The 16,122-nt window shown below is 40.2% G+C and overlaps 1 protein-coding gene across 2 annotated transcripts in view; it reads left to right on the top strand.

Moving 5' to 3' along the window:
* The window catches only part of IntS2 (integrator complex subunit 2), a 213,099-nt gene that overhangs the window by 101,178 nt on the left and 95,799 nt on the right, over positions 1–16,122 (top strand). Inside the window, exons 10-12 of one of the 2 annotated variants that reach the window (XM_068383054.1) lie at positions 4,538–4,724; positions 14,574–14,743; positions 15,586–15,785. In XM_068383054.1, coding sequence (XP_068239155.1) covers positions 4,538–4,724; positions 14,574–14,743; positions 15,586–15,785 — 557 coding nt within the window. The remainder of the gene's footprint in view (positions 1–4,537; positions 4,725–14,573; positions 14,744–15,585; positions 15,786–16,122) is intronic. The other variant, XM_068383055.1, reaches the window with a different exon arrangement.

Here is a 16,122-nt window from a genome sequence, read left to right on the forward strand (position 1 = left end):
AAACCATCATTGACTCGGTTTTTGTCCCAGAGCGCCAGTCGGCCTTATGAACCCTCTGGTCGGAACCGAACGCGCCGAGCGGCATAATGAATATCATTTTGCCTTAACGCTCGGCGCTAAGTCTTTCAAGACAGGACGAATGCAGCCTTGTCTTTCAGGGCAAATGCAGCCTCGTCTTTCAGGGCGAATGCAGCCTCGTCTTTCAGGACGAATGCTGCCTCGTCTTTCAGGACGAATGCAGCCTCGTCTTTCAGGACGAATGCTGCCTCGTCTTTCAGGGCGAATGCGGCCTCGTCTTTCAGGGCGAATGCAGCCTCGTCTTTCAGGGCGAATGCTGCCTCGTCTTTCAGGGCGAATGCTGCCTCGTCTTTCAGGGCGAATGCAGCCTCGTCTTTCATTGCGAATGCTGCCTCGTCTTTCAGGGCAAATGCAGCCTCGTATTTCAGGGCGAATGCAGCCTCGTCTTTCAGGGCGAATGCTGCCCCGTCTTTCAGGACGAATGCAGCCTCGTCTTTCAGGACGAATGCTGCCCCGTCTTTCAGGACGAATGCAGCCTTGTCTTTCAGGGCGAATGCTGCCCCGTCTTTCAGAACTAATGCAGCCTCGTCTTTCAGGGCGAGTGCAGCCTCGTCTTTCAGGGCGAGTGCTGCCCCGTCTTTCAGGGCGAGTGCAGCCTCGTCTTTCAGGGCGAGTGCAGCCCCATCTTTCAGGGCGAGTGCAGCCCCGTCTTTCAGGGCGAGTGCTGCCTCGTCTTTCAGGGCGAGTGCAGCCCCGTCTTTCAGGGCGAGTGCAGCCCCGTCTTTCAGGGCGAGTGCAGCCCCGTCTTTCAGGGCGAGTGCTGCCTCGTCTTTCAGGGCGAGTGCAGCCCCGTCTTTCAGGGCGAGTGCAGCCCCGTCTTTCAGGGCGAGTGCAGCTTCGTCTTTCAGGGCGAGTGCAGCCTCGTCTTTCAGGGCGAGTGCAGCCTCGTCTTTCAGGGTAGCCTCGTCTTTCGGGCGAGTGCAGCCTCGTCTTTCGGGGCGAGTGCAGCCTCGTCTTTCGGGACTAGGGCAGCCTCGTCTTTCGGGGCGTGGGCAGCCTCGTCTTTCGGGACGAGGGCAGCCTCGTCTTTCGGGACGAGGGCAGCCTCGTCTTTCAGGATGATAGGACGATCGCCGCCTTGTTCTTTCAGGGCGACGCCACGTCCTATAAGATCTTTGTCAAGGATGACTTTAGTGATCACTTTTCTCCTGTTGAATTGTTTGAGGTTAACAGAAGGAGAGGATCCTAAGTTCTGTTGCTCCATGTTCCCCACCCTCTGAGTTTTCACGTGGTCTTTAATGGAGCTTTAAGAATATATTAATTTTTGTTTCTTAAAACAGAAACCTTTGATGACTAACAACAGTAAAAGCCAGAATTTGCTACTTCTGGCGAGCTTGGGTTTTTACTGGGATGGATGCGAAATCTTTTTCCTACTGAATCCTCCTTTGTTAGTTACTCCGATAAGACTTTTCTGCCTAACCGACTTTGCAACTTCAATGTCTCTCTTTTGGGAGAGGGAGTCTTTTGTCCGGTCCTGGACGTAAATGCTCTTTACGCCTTCGTTCAGAAGTCAAAGTCCTCCATGGAGACATCAAAATCTTTGGAGAAGAGGGGAGCAGACCTTTGGTCAGTACTTCTTCTGAAGGAGGATTACTTTTTCCTTTTATAGGGAAACCTCCTTTAGTTTTTAGCTACAACAATTCTCTCTCCCAGTTCTAGAGAGGAGTCTAAGTGGCAGGCTATGCAATCAAACTTTATCTGAGGTTTGTTTACAAGGAAGAACGGGTGTAGAATGGGTCAGTTTCGGGCGTGTGTTTTGGTCTCAGCTCCGCCCCTCTCATGTTCACGTAACTTTTGCTTTATGTAGCGGAATACTATACTGCTCTCTGGAGAAATCAGAGCGTCCCTGTATCTGGATTTTTAGATAACGTTGAGCCTATCGAATAATTAGGTCTTCCTGTCAACAAGAAGAGTCTTCTGACACCAGGACGCTCAGCACCTTGTCTTTTAGAACGTTCAGCGTCTCACTCTGTTAACCTCTCGGCTCCACGTCTTACAGGCTCCACGTCTTACAGGACTTTTGGCACCACATCTTACATCGGCGCCACGTCTTACAGGACGATCGGCGCCTCGTCTTTCAGGAAGTTCTAGCATGAGGCATGACTTTGAACTTGAGAATCTAGGACTTCGTGATGACACTAGTCGAATCGTGTGTCGAGATCAAGGACGCCTTCGTTCTGATTTCTTGGATCTAGAAAGGAGGTTTGTTCTAGGGCAAGAAACATCGGGGCAAACACGTCTTGTGGTGCGGTTCCCTCAGTCTAGATAGATAGTTTATGTCTATGTTGCAGGGTTAGGTGGTTAGTTTGAGTAAGATTGCAGTTTTTATTATATGGGGCAAAGGTAGTTTCTGAAGTCTAGTCAAGTTGTTGGTCTTATCCCTTTGACAGACTCGATTGAGTTTTTTGCAGCTTTGCAGGCTTACTCCTGGATAAACTCTCCTAAGGGAAATCCACTCTAAAGGCTGTACCTTTGAATCAGCTACCTTAGCAGGCAAGGAATCAAGGTGTTGTTATCTCCTACAACTCTTTTGTTGTTTCCCCAACGATGTTTACTGTCTGTTTCCCTCCTCCAAATGTGTGAATCAGCTATATATATATAACTGCCAGGTAAGTACTATTCATAAAAATGGAGTTTTTATGATAAAACAAAGTTTTATGAATACTTACCTGGCAGTTATATATATATTCTAAGGCCCACCCACCTCCCCTCAGGAGACAGGTCGGGCATAGATGAACTGAAGTCTTGGACACGGGAATGATTCCTTGGACCACCCTGTGACGGGTGTTACCACCTACCTCCCAACCACCACAAGGCGGTTGCCTCGTTTTGAAAAATTCTGCCGATTTAGAGATAATCAGCTATATATATATAACTGCCAGGTAAGTATTCATAAAACTTTGTTTTATCATAAAAACTCCATTTTCCATCTTTCACTGTTTCTTCAATTCTTGAGCCAGCCTTCCTTACTATTTTCACTTCTTTCCAAAACTTCTTCTTATTCTCTTCATATGAACAACCCAATCCCTGATCCCACCTCAGATCAGTTGCCCTCTTTGCCTCACTTACCTTTCGCTTTACTTCCACATTTTCTCTCTATATATTTCATACTTCTCTACACTATTACTCTGCAGCCATTCTTCAAAAGCCCTCTTTTTCTCTTCTACTTTTACCTTCACTCCTTCATTCCACCATTCACTGCCCTTCCTCATGCTGCCTCCAAAAAACTTCTTGCCTCACACATCACTTGCAATCCCAACAAAATTTTCTCTTATTAACTTCTACTCCTCCTCTAAATTACCAGTTTCTCTTACTTTCACTTCGTCATATGCCATTTTCAACCTTTCTTGATACTTACTTTTTACCCCCGGTTTTATCAGCTCTTCAACCCTCACTAGCTCCCTTTTACATCCACCTACTCTATTCCCCCACTCTTTTGCTACAACTAATTTTCCTTCCACCAAAAAATGATCAGACATACCCTTAGCCATACCCCTAATCACGTGCACGTCTTTCACTCTTCCAAACATTCTTTTAGTTATCAACACGTATTCCATTAACGCCCTTTCTACCACTCTTTCATTTGCCACTCTTACCCATTTATACTTGTTTTTATCTTTCTTTTTGAAAAAGCTAGAACTTATCACCATTTCTTGCTCAATACACATGGAATAAGATATAGTATGTATTTATTAATGAGTCAAAGAGTTTCTTATATTACAGTATACAATTTTCAGGTTTTATATTACATTTTTTTGTGATAATATATGTACAGCTTTAAATTTATGAATATTGTAGGTGCTGAAATATAGTTTATATTATTTTTACTCAAGGCCTTTTGTGCCTTTTTTAGAATTCATTATAAAACAGTCACAAAAAGTTATTCAGCTCTAATTAGAACATAATACAGTATAGGTTCATATAAAGTGGTTTTCTAAAAATGTCTAATTGAATTCAATCTATTCATTTACTTCTTGTCACATTCCTTAGAAAAGTGAGTTTGTTAGCTCAGAGGTAAAGTATTACTGTGATTGTGGGAATAGCTATTGTCATTAAATTCTTCCCTTAGGGTACTAATTTCTCCTCCCATTCAGTTTTCATTAAAGCATTTATTATGCTATATTCTGTTTTTATAATTTTTAACTGCTTGACTTTTTTTTCCTTCTTGTGAGTTTGATTGTTTGTGCTTTTTGTTATAACAAGCCAAATAATATCTCGATAATAGATTTGTATGTGTGCTGAGTTCAAAATATGAGTAGTTAATAGGAGGTTGATTTTGGAAATATACCATTGCTAACCTTATCCTCTGTCAATGTAATATGCACGGCAAGAAAGAGTTTTAATCTCTTGGTAACCTAGAGGTAAAGAAGATGAATAATGTATGTAAATAAGCATAAAATTTTTGGTTGTATTTATCTAGCTAATTTGATTTTTGCTGTAATGGAAAATTTCTTTGCAGCCAGATACGTGCATCAACAACACCTTTACATCCAGTAATGCCCCAGCTGATAGATGTGTATGTAAACTCAATTATCTTACCTGCTAGTAAAGGTGGACCTACAGATACCTTCAATGAGCCAATATCAGAAGAGGAGATTATGGCTGTTTTCTCTCAATCTATATTCACAGAAAAATCTACCCGTAAGGTAAGGCTTTGAAAGTCAAAAATAATATTTTGAATAATAAAACCTTGTTTATGTTGTAAATTCATTTGTGTTCAGAAATTGTTCTTTCATGGCTACGAAGTTGCCACTATAAGGGTCCAAAGTCTTATTCGTTCCTACATGGATACTCAGCAAAGCTGGATCTTGCCTTTTGAAATTTATAGCGAGATGTTGGTAATTACTGGCTTGTTGAAGGGATAGCTTTCCCCCGACTGTCAGCTCACAAAGTAGCTACTTTGATTTCAACCGCCAAACTTGGTGTAGGGCGTTGCTCAAACCTAAAACAGAAAATTATTATGAGATAATTAAATGGCTGATGAGTTAAACAATTTTACATGGAATCCCATAGTAATAAAAAAAAAAATACAATAGAATTATAATTTATTATTTATTATTTCATTACTAAACATTGAATACTATGTCATTTCTTCACTGCTGCCATCTGCAATCATGGATTGGATTCCCAGGCTATCCCAGTATGTCTGGACCTTGGACTCCTACTCCTCCCTCAGCCCACAATACTTGGGTCGCGTGAGTTGAAAGGCTAGTACCATTCGAGGCTATCATTGCATGCACTTTATCATCTTTGCCTTATTTAGTGCCATGAGTTCTTTCCCTGTGGTTTTTGGTCTTCCCATGCCTTCTTCAGTCCCCGATTATGTTGCCAGTTCTGTTCTTGGGGCAAAAACATATTATTCTTGTAGGGAAATGATTCCCTCTTCCCTGGCTGGGTAAGAGAGATCTTGGAGTTCTTCTGCCCTAGAGACACTGGGCCTCAAACCAGTGCCAATGGAGGTAGACAATCCAAAGTCAGTGTTTCTTGGTGGATGTCCATGTACACTTTTGTTGGTACATCAGTCGTAGGGAGACGACCTTTTCTCCGCCTTCAGGGAGGGCCTCAGCCATTGAGCTACACTTCGGTGTCCCTCAAGGGCCTTGGTCATCCTTGGTGCTGCCTTAGTTGGATCTGGTAAGTTTAGCCATGGATTGAGTTGACAATCATACCTGTGGACCTAAGAACACTCTAGTGGTTTGCAGACTTTGGCCAAAGGTAGCACCAAAACTGCCTAGTGTCCGAATGCCGACCACACCCCAACGTTCACTACACGAAAAATATACAACAGTGGAATACCCAAAAATCTAGGTAATAAATCAGGAGAACGGAGCTCTGGGCACCACCCCTTGATTTATACTGGGAAAGGGGACCCAGCTAGAACCTTAGTTCTTTTTTATCTGCCCTCTGCCTTAATCTTGCTGGGTATAAGTAGAATTAGAACATTAGGTGAAAGAAAAAAACAATGAAAAAAAATTACTAAAAAAAACAGTGGCTGAGAAAGGGATCATATTGGGGTAAGGAACTGGAATGAAATGCTGTCTTCATGAAAAAAAAAATATATTTATTTGAATAAATAATTGGTAGGATTACATTAACATTGTTTTGTCAATTCAAATAAGCAATTAAAGACAAAATTAGCATCCCTTTACACTCCAGCCTCAAGATAACAAGATAAAATGAAATTTGAATAAAAGACTATTCACATGCTGGAAACTCACAGGTTACCTAAACAATATCAAATCAATCATCTAGAAGAAAATATATAAAACTGTGAAAATACTGTACTGCAATAATTTTCCCTAAATCAATACTGTCCTTATCAATATCCTGTCTACCATTAGGCTGCAAAGTTACTTGAAAATGCTCAGCCTTTGAACAGTATGGCTGCACATGACGCTGTGCAGGTCTCTGTGGGCCCACATTAGTAATGTGTAGAAAATCTCCAATTGTAAACCTGCACTGTGCTAAGGTTCCGTTGTCATCGAAACTTTTCTGATCAACTACGGTAGTGCCTAAATCTCTCATTCTTGGAAGGGGTTTTGATAATTCTGGAACAATTCAGACTAAACTCGAACACAGTCACTCTCTTCCTAACCTCTGAATTCACTTCCTGGATCTACGACCAGATATGCCATTTCAGTAGCTCCTGTGAACTATTAATGTTTATGCCACCATTTGCAATATTTCTCTACACTTCTACCTAGGTCACTGGTCACTTTCAGAAAACACTGACGTCAATTACAAGTTTGGGAAGTGACTCAAGTAGCAGGGCAGAAATATTTACAATACAAATCTCCAGTAACTATTCTTTTGGCAACTTCATCTTTCCTATATACATACAGTACTCTGAAGTCTAAATTCCCTTCCCTACTGAGTATAGAGGGCTGCTGTCAATACCTGTAAAAAAAATAATAATGGATTAAGGCAATTTTTTTTTGGTGGGGGGGGGGCACAGAGGGGTATTTCAAATACAAGAAGAATTTTTTTTTTTTTTTTTTTTTTTTTTTATACACACAAATCATAAACCTTTCTTAGACTCAAACCCCTGTATATCGCAACACCTGAGAATTCTCTTATCTGCAAGTCAGTCAGACATGATCTTGCACCCTCCACTCCGAGGCTTCTCGTCTTTGCGGCAGAGACCATGGTTTGTTGACCATGACCGCCTTCTAAGCGGTCTCCTGGCTTTACCAGTAGTCAAGTGCAGTGATGCGCTTTGCTAAGTCAAGGGAGGTTATTAACCCTAGAGTCTTTAGAGAATGACAAAAGTCTTGTGCTGTCTGGTGGAAAGGCAGTGAACCTACCTGGTACCATCATCAACCAGTGGGTCAACAAGTTAACTCAAAGGCATCTAGATCAAAAATAAGAAATTTAATATACCAAGTTTTTTTTCCAATAAATTAAGATGAGATATGGCAGCTGAAGAGCAGACAGGAGAACAATACAGCTCTTGTCACTTCAGAATCAGGTGAAAGGAAAGTTTCCAGGACTTTCCTATATCCTTTTCAGGACTGGCCGCAACTTCCTGGAAGAAGGCGGTTCATTTTCATCACTTTAAGGGGACCGTCCGGGTTGGTATTTTGGCATACCAACTTGAAAAATTCAAAAATCGTTTTATTGTCTCTCTGTATAGAGAAACATATCGTACATGCTCTCCAGAAGTTTCAACCCATTATTTTTACAAATAACGAAGATATAGAGGTTTTTAAATGATGACGTCATCCCTACTGTGTCGTCTGCATGACTTAGTTTGACAAAATCGTCTTTGTGTGTAATTTTGCATATATATAGCGATTTTTCACTTATATTTCGATCTATCGTACGTCTGGCAGAAATGGAAGGCATTTGTAGAGTGTAGATGAACGAAGTCTACTACAATAACAGAAGCCAAAGTTGCCAAAGATGTATAGAAGTTATAATGTATGCCTATGTTTACTTGAAGTTCGTATGTACATTGTGTTTCCACAACGCCTTCGGGAACATTATAGCAAGGCCAATGTTACCTAAGGTTTGTAGAAAGAACAAATAGTCAGTAATTTTTCCAAACAATGAAAATAGCGGTCTTTAAATGACGTCATCCTTATGGCATCGTCTGCCTGACTGAGTTAGACAGGTGCGCAGTTTCTCTCTCTCTCTCTCTCTCTCTCTCTCTCCCTCCCTCTCTCGAATTATTTACCACTGCCATTTATACAAATACTTTTATTCTCTCTCTCTCTCTCTCTCTCTCTCTCTCTCGAATTATTTAAAACTCCCATTTATACAAATACTATAATAACAATGTTTAACTCTCTCTCTCTCTCTCTCTCTCTCTCTCTCTCTCTCATGTTTCGAAATCTCGTACCGCTGGCAGAAATGAAAGACATTGGTAGAGGGTTAGGTGAATGAAAACTACCACCTACGAACACATCACAAAGTCTCCAAAGACATGTAGAAATTATAATGCATGTGTTTATTTACTTGAAGTTTGTATGTTGATTGTGCTTTCACAACGTCCTCTGGAATTTTATAGCAATGCCAATGTTACATAAGGTGATAGAAAGAACAAAAAGTAAGTGGAGAACAAGAAAACAGAAGCCAAAGATGCCAAAGATGTATAGAAGTTATAATGTATGCGTTTGTTTACTTGAAGTTCGTATGTACATTGTGTTTCCACAACGCCCTCGGGAACATTATAGCAAGGCCAATGTTACCTAAGGTTGTAGAAAGAACAAATAGTCAATAATTTTTCCAAACAATGAAAATAGCGGTCTTTAAATGATGACGTCATCCTTATGGCGTCGTCTGCAAGACTGAGTGACAGATGCGTAGTTCTCTCTCTCTCTCTCTCTCTCTCTCTCTCTCTCTCTCTCTCGAATTATATACCCCTGCTATTTATACAAATACTTGTATTCTCTCTCTCTCTCTCTCTCTCTCTCTCTCTCTGTACATCCTTTTATTAGATAATAGAATGAATCTCTTTTTTCATTTGTTCGTATATCCCTTGCAAAAAATTCTTATTCTCTCTCTCTCTCTCTCTCTCTCTCTCTCTCTCTCTATCATCTTATTTTATAATAGGATGAATCTCTTTTTCATTTGTACGTATACCCTTGTAAAAAGTACTTCTCTCTCTCTCTCTCTCTCTCTCTCTCTCTGTACATCCTTTTATTAGATAATAGAATGAATCTCTTTTTCATTTGTTCGTATACCCTTGTAAAATATACTTATTCTCTCTCTCTCTCTCTCTCTCTCTCTCTCTCGAATTATATACCCCTGCTATTTATACAAATACTTGTATTCTCTCTCTCTCTCTCTCTCTCTCTCTCTCTCCAATTGTTATAAACTCCCATTTATACAAATACTATAATAACAATGTTCAACTCTCTCTCTCTCTCTCTCTCTCTCTCTCTCTCTCTCTCTCTCATGTTTCGAAATCTCGTACCTCTGGCAGAAATGAAAGGCATTGGTAGAGGGTAGGTGAATGAAAACTACCTGCTACGAAAAAAATCACAAAGTTTCCAAAGACATATAGAAATTATAATGCATGTGTTTATTTACTTGAAGTTCGTATGTTGATTGTGCTTTCACAACGTCCTCTGGAATTTTATACCAATGCCAATGTTACATAAGGTGATAGAAAGAACAAAAAAGTAAGTGGAGAACAAGAAAAAAGAACCAAGAAAGAGGGAAACATGGATAAGAGTACAATGCTGAAACCTGCTAACTAAAACACTGGCAACAATTAGAGATCACTGGCAACTCATAACATAGGAATAGTAAACTGAGGGTTCAAATACCTCCTTTAGGGTGCATTTATGTAGGAAATGAACAATAAAAGTTATCATAATAATATTATCTTGATTTCTTTTAGAAAAGAAGCGAAAGCTTGCTGCAAATCTTTGGGAGCTCATAACTCAAAAACATACTTATTCTCACTTAGGTACATTTTTCTCACTTATTTGTTGTTCGATATTAGAGAAAAAGATATCGTTGAAAAGAAGAATAAAAATTCCACAATTTTGTCAGACAAAATTTTTGATTTTCGTTTTACATTTTTTTTCACGATTATTTTCCGTCTAGACGAGGAAAAAAAAAATAAAAATTCATTAAAAAAAACAGAAAGGAAAATCAAAATTCTGTCTGACAGAATTGTTCGGTTGTTAGAGTAGTTTTTGTGGTATAAGTTTCAATACAATTGGTATTATAGTAGTGGGGAAAAATGTACCTAAATATTTTTTTAAAATCATGATTTTTGCTCATAAATCCAAAAGTTTTTGATCAAATGACTTGAAATTTTTATATGATGAAGGTATTATATGTGTCTAAAACATATATAGAAATTGTGTAATTTGGATCATTAGGAAAAAAAAATGGCGGACGGTCCCCTTAAAGCTACCAATTCTGTCCTTTCCAGGCAGTGGGGCAGCAGAGTATGGGAAGAAAAGGATTTTGCTGTTACCAGCATTCTCCCCCATCTTACTACCAAGAGTAGGGGTTGCTTGACATCCCTTGGGCAACCCAGTAGAGTCATTGGGCTGAGCCTTGGGTAGTGGGAGTCCTTTGGGACGATTACTTGATACCCTCTTCAGCCGCCCCCTCTCGCTTTCCAATAGAGTTCTCATCTGTTCCTCCATCGCAGAGAACCCTCAACTTGCTGACAGAAATAGGAGTGATGTTGGAGGAGAACACTTTCAAAGTCATTCAAGACAAGTCTCTGGGCTTCTGCAGTAGACTTCATGATGGAGGAGTCAACTTGGGGAGGGGGTGGGTCATCGACATCTGGTCACAGAATGAGTTTGCGAGTTATAGAAAGTTTAGCATGGAAACAGGGTGATCTGTGCTTTCAGTGGATGTGAAGGACACATATTTTTTAGTTTATGTGCTATTGTCCAATAGAAAGTACCTCCACTTCTTTCTGTACAGTATGATGTAACAGTTCAGGACTGTATACTGCTCCTCAGTTGTTCATTCATATGTTTACTCTGGTGTAGTATCGTGGGCTCACTCGCACGGGATATGTCTGTGGATGTATCTCACCTGGTGGCTGCTCCTGGCCTACTTTGTGGGGTAGGTGCTTCAAGATCGAGTTCAACTTTTTGCTTTTGTCATGATCTGGGGATTTTGGTAATTAAGGGAAATTCAAATCTCTTACCTAAGCCAAAGTTAAAGCACTTGGACATGCTGGTAAACACAGCAGCAGCGAGAGTTTTGTTAGTCAAACCATCACATCATCAAGCCCAGGCGTGTCCATTCTGTCCAAGATAGAATTACTAGCTTGGTGCTGGAAGAGTCTTCTTGGCCACCTTTTCTCATTGGAGAAGCTTGCTCCTCAAATGAGAGCTTTTGCCATAGATCTCTCGTAAGTGCTATTTGAAGAATCGCTGGCCACCCTCCAAGGATCTCACATCCTTCCTGGTGCCAACAGGACAAGAGGTTTGGGTTGATCGGGAGTCTGTTAGTCAAACTATCACATCATCAAGCCCAAGTGTGTCCATTCTATCCAAGATAGAATTACCAGCTCAGTGCTGGCAGAGTCTTCTTGGCCACCTTTTCTCATTAGAGAAACTTATACCTCAAATGAGCACCTTTTCCAGAGATCTCTTTTAAGTGATGTTTGAAGAATTTCTGGCCAGTCTCCAGGAATCTCACATCCCTCCCAGTGCCAGAAGGACGAGAGATTTGGGTTGATCTTAACTGTTGGGCAGAACAAGGTACCCTCACAGGGGAGTCCCACTCAACTCTCCTCCTCTGTACATTCCAACTTTGCTCACATTCATCAAAAGAGGGGAGGGGGTAGGGTCAAAAGAAGTATCTACTCGTCAAAGTCCTGAGGCTAGTTTCCTTTCTAGCGCTGCAATCATTCCAAGAACATTGAGGAGCCATTTGGTGCACCGGAGTGGCTTATGTCGAGCTATCCCCTGCCCATTCTTTGAGGTGACAAAATAAATGCACATCTAGATGGCATTCCTTGCCATAGAGTTGTCAGCTATATATATTCCAGGCAAGAGGAATAGACTAGTAGACACACTCAGTCACCAGGGGAGTGTTGTAATGTCAGAGTGATCCCTACATTTCTGCATAAAAGAGAGGCTTATGGTTTGTGGGGTTCTCCAGGGATTGACGTGTTTTCCATAAAGCTAAGAGAAAGTTATAGGGTTATATCACAAGCTTTGATTAATTTTATTAAGTTATTTATTTAATCATTTTAATCCCTTTTTATTTCACATTTAGGGGTTATTGTATGAAAGGAATGTGATTGGCTTTATAGGTTAAAATTATACCAAATGGTGTCAGTGTACGGGTAATGGTTTATTAATTTGTATTGTATAGCACTGAACAGCCTTTGATGCCCCAGTGCTTGGCTTGGCGCCTAAATTTTATATTTATTCCTTTATATCAATGTTTCTCCCTCATTCTAGTCCCATGGGCCATGTTCAAAGTCACCTTCTAACACCCATGGGATCACATGGATGATTACACTCTTCTGCTGAACCCTGTTGAGGGTGCTAATCTACCTTGTGAAGATTTTGCTGGGACTTAAGTTAACTTTGATGGTTCCCAGATGGCCTCATGCCAAATGGTATACCATTCTTCCCTGTTGAGCTCTCACTCTCTCAGGGAATGTGGGCCATCCTATGTGATTGATGACATAGAAGGGATTCTTCTCTGGTTGTATCATTTCTAGAGTTGATCACAGAATTACTTGTCTTCCTTTGGCAAAGGAAGCTCCTCAGTTGCTCTTGTCAAGGCTACTGTTCAACCTTGTGCATAGTCATGGACAGAAGTGGATAGACCTCTAATCCTCATAGGAGTTATCTATGCTCATGAGGAACTTCGAACAGTCTTGCTGATCTTGGTACCTCAGGCCCCGGTGGATGGCATGCCCCATGTTCTCAAGGCTCTCACTCGTACCCATCTGAGCCTTTGAGAAGGCCGTCTGTCAAGGTTCTGACTGTAGATACTATTGATGTGCCTTATTATCAGCGAATAGATTAGGCTTGTTACACAGTCTCTCTACCTTAGTCTCTCACAGTGAGAGGTGGAAGGAGCTCCTTGATTTTGATGCCAGTTCACTTTGCCAAACTCAGAACCTGCCAGGCCACAACTCCAGATTTGACCCCTTCCCCATCCTCTCCTTACGTGAAGTGACGGGTGTTATGAAAAGATGCTTTTGTACTCCATGAGGCCCCTGCAGTGCTAAGTGAAGAAGACCTGAGTGTTAGAAACTCTTCCTTAGCACTGGCAGAACCAAGAAAGAGGTGTCTAGAACACAATATATTTCTGTCTTTGTGAGTCGATCCGTAACACAAGCCTCGACTGCTGGTCAAGGTATGAGCCAGAATCAGAACTCCCGAAGTCAGGGGCTATGCCCCACCCTTGCCTTCAGGAGTAATCTTTCAGTTGGCCATGTGTTGAAGGTTGGGCCATGTATGTACCTGACCACCTTTACAGCCTTTAATTTACAAGAGTACCCACAACTCTCGTGATGCATTTGTACTTTGTCTTGTGGTGGCTGCTCAAGTAGCTGTGTAGCAAGCCCAGCTCCCATGTGGGACAGTAAGCATCTCGTCTATGGTAATGGATAGATATAAGCCTGGAATGAAACCAGATTAACTAGCTTTTCTGCTCCAATCTCTGCCTTACTCATGAGGATGAAACTGTCAAAGCGTTACTCGCTGGATCTGACTTGTTGCTTGTGAACCATCCTTCTCAGCTCCATTTTTGAGAATGTAGAGAAGTTCTGTCCCATCCTCCTTAGACGTTGGGGAGGGTAGTGGAATGTATACCAGCCTGTTAATCATTATTTGTCAGGTATAATTTTCCCGCAATGCTATTTCCTTCCTTCTTTGATCACATACCAATCTTTTTGGACAGGCCCCAATGATAGATAGATAAGTGGTTGTTGGAGTTATCTCCTTTGCTTCCATAGGGGACCAGGTATGTTGTGATTTCCAAGGAAGAAAAAGAACCAGTCAGTTGGGTTCTATGGCACCTTCTACCCACAAATTAGTGAGTCTCCTTATTTAAAGGAGGATGGTTTGAACTGCATAGGAACAAATTACAAATTTTTAAAGTAATTTATATTTTTCATAGCTATGGAAACACGAGTTCTTTAAGTTCAACTACCCTCCTCAAGCCACCCTTTTTAGTCTTGAGCCAAAAGTTCATAAGTGAAGAGCTTTTGACAGAGTGGGCCAGGGCTCCTTGATTTTGCTCCCACCAGTCACTTAACAGACTAGTTAAACAATTCAACAGGTTTCCAGCTTGTGCTGAAAACATATTCCATACTTAAAGGACCCAGGTTTGTATAGCTAGGAAAAATACAAATTATTTAAGCACTTGTGATATTTGATTAGAAAGTATTTTAATGGCAAAAATTTTATTTATGTTACCTACCTTCATTGCCATCATGACTTAGCTTAGTTGAGGGTTAGAAATTCTGTGCACTACTTTTCAAATTTGATTTAGGCTAAGTTACCAGAAAGGATAAATTTATTTTCTTTTGATTCTCAATTCAGCAGAATTCTAGCTTAACAAATCCTCAAGTCGTATTCCGAAAACTTCGCTTGAAAAGTAAAGCAATGATGCGTGAAAGATCAACAAGTGTTGACACAGTTTCAAGTCACCTTATGCCAGCCCCATCGATAACTTCATCGCAGATGGGTCCACACACATCCACAACTTCGGGGTAAGTGCCCCTGTAATGTATTCCTTTAACTGATAAATGTCATAGACGAAAAATATTGTGAAGTAATCTGATGATTCACAAACCTTGTGCTAAAGCTATATCAGTTGTACTGCAGCATTGATCAAATTATTATTGCCATGTGTTGGAATGTTACATATTTTTTTTCTAGATAGTTTCACTTTTCCCAAACTATTGGATTAACTAAACTTAGCCACAATATCCTAATATTATCATTTGTCATTGTCTGAGAAACTAGTGCCAGAAGAAAAATCCAAGATGTGATCATTGCTCTAGTAAGATTGAATAAATAGCTTGTATAAAAGTCAAGATAACAAAATATGTATTCAGGACCTGCCTTGGAGCTTCATATAGGTGAGGGTATGGTTCCTGATTATTTCTTACAGAAAGAAATATAAACTGGGTTGTGCATAATGGAATATAGATAGTGTACTGCATTTTCTGAGAGTTCATATTTTTTCGAGAACCTTTTGTATGTTTCTAATAATGCTTATTTGGACTCAGTCTTTGAATTAATTTGTTATTGTATTGTTAGTTTATTCTTTATATAATTAAATTTCATTCCTGTTGCCATACATTGGAAATACAAAGTTCATTTTACTGAGTAGTACTTTTGTGTGTATTTTATGCAGTGCCATAAAATTATTAAATTGTTTACATTTTCTTCAACTGCAATATTGTACTTGTAGTTTAGTAGCTTAATCATATTGCTAATATCTATTAGTTTTTATTATTTATACATCTTTCTTTTGTAATATGAAGGGGCTGTATTGGATATACTATACAGTAATGCAAAATGTCTGACTTTTCTATTTTCTTAACAGTTTACCAATTGCATCTGTGATGACTTCTCAGCTACTTTTGCTCTACTATTTGCTGCTGTATGAAGATGTTCGTTTAAACAATACACACCAACTTATAACCAATAATCGACGTATCCATTCATACTCACCACATCTGTTTGCTCAGCTCCCTATCAGATACTTACTTTCTCATGCGCAAAGAGAGCAGAGGTTATATGCAGGTTAGTTTTATATGTAAAGTGTTACATAAAATGTTAGCATTTGTAATATCTTTTTTATACTCTACTGCACATTCTGTCTTGCGGTAGTTAACTGTTGATTAACTATGTAGGTATAGGTTTTTACTTGGTTGCCTGGTACAATTTTTTTATTTATTACATTGTATTTGTTCTAACACCTAATACAAACCCTTTAGCTCATTGCAGTGGATATATTTTTTGGCAAAAGCTGAAAATAGCCGTGAAACTAGTAATAAACGAGGTATAACCACCCACCACTAGTTAGTTGGGAGTAGACTAGCCACCCCCCTTGCACACACCGGTGACATAACATCACTTT

This window comes from Palaemon carinicauda, chromosome 11, assembly GCF_036898095.1.
Source record: "Palaemon carinicauda isolate YSFRI2023 chromosome 11, ASM3689809v2, whole genome shotgun sequence".
Lineage (NCBI taxonomy): Eukaryota > Metazoa > Arthropoda > Malacostraca > Decapoda > Palaemonidae > Palaemon > Palaemon carinicauda.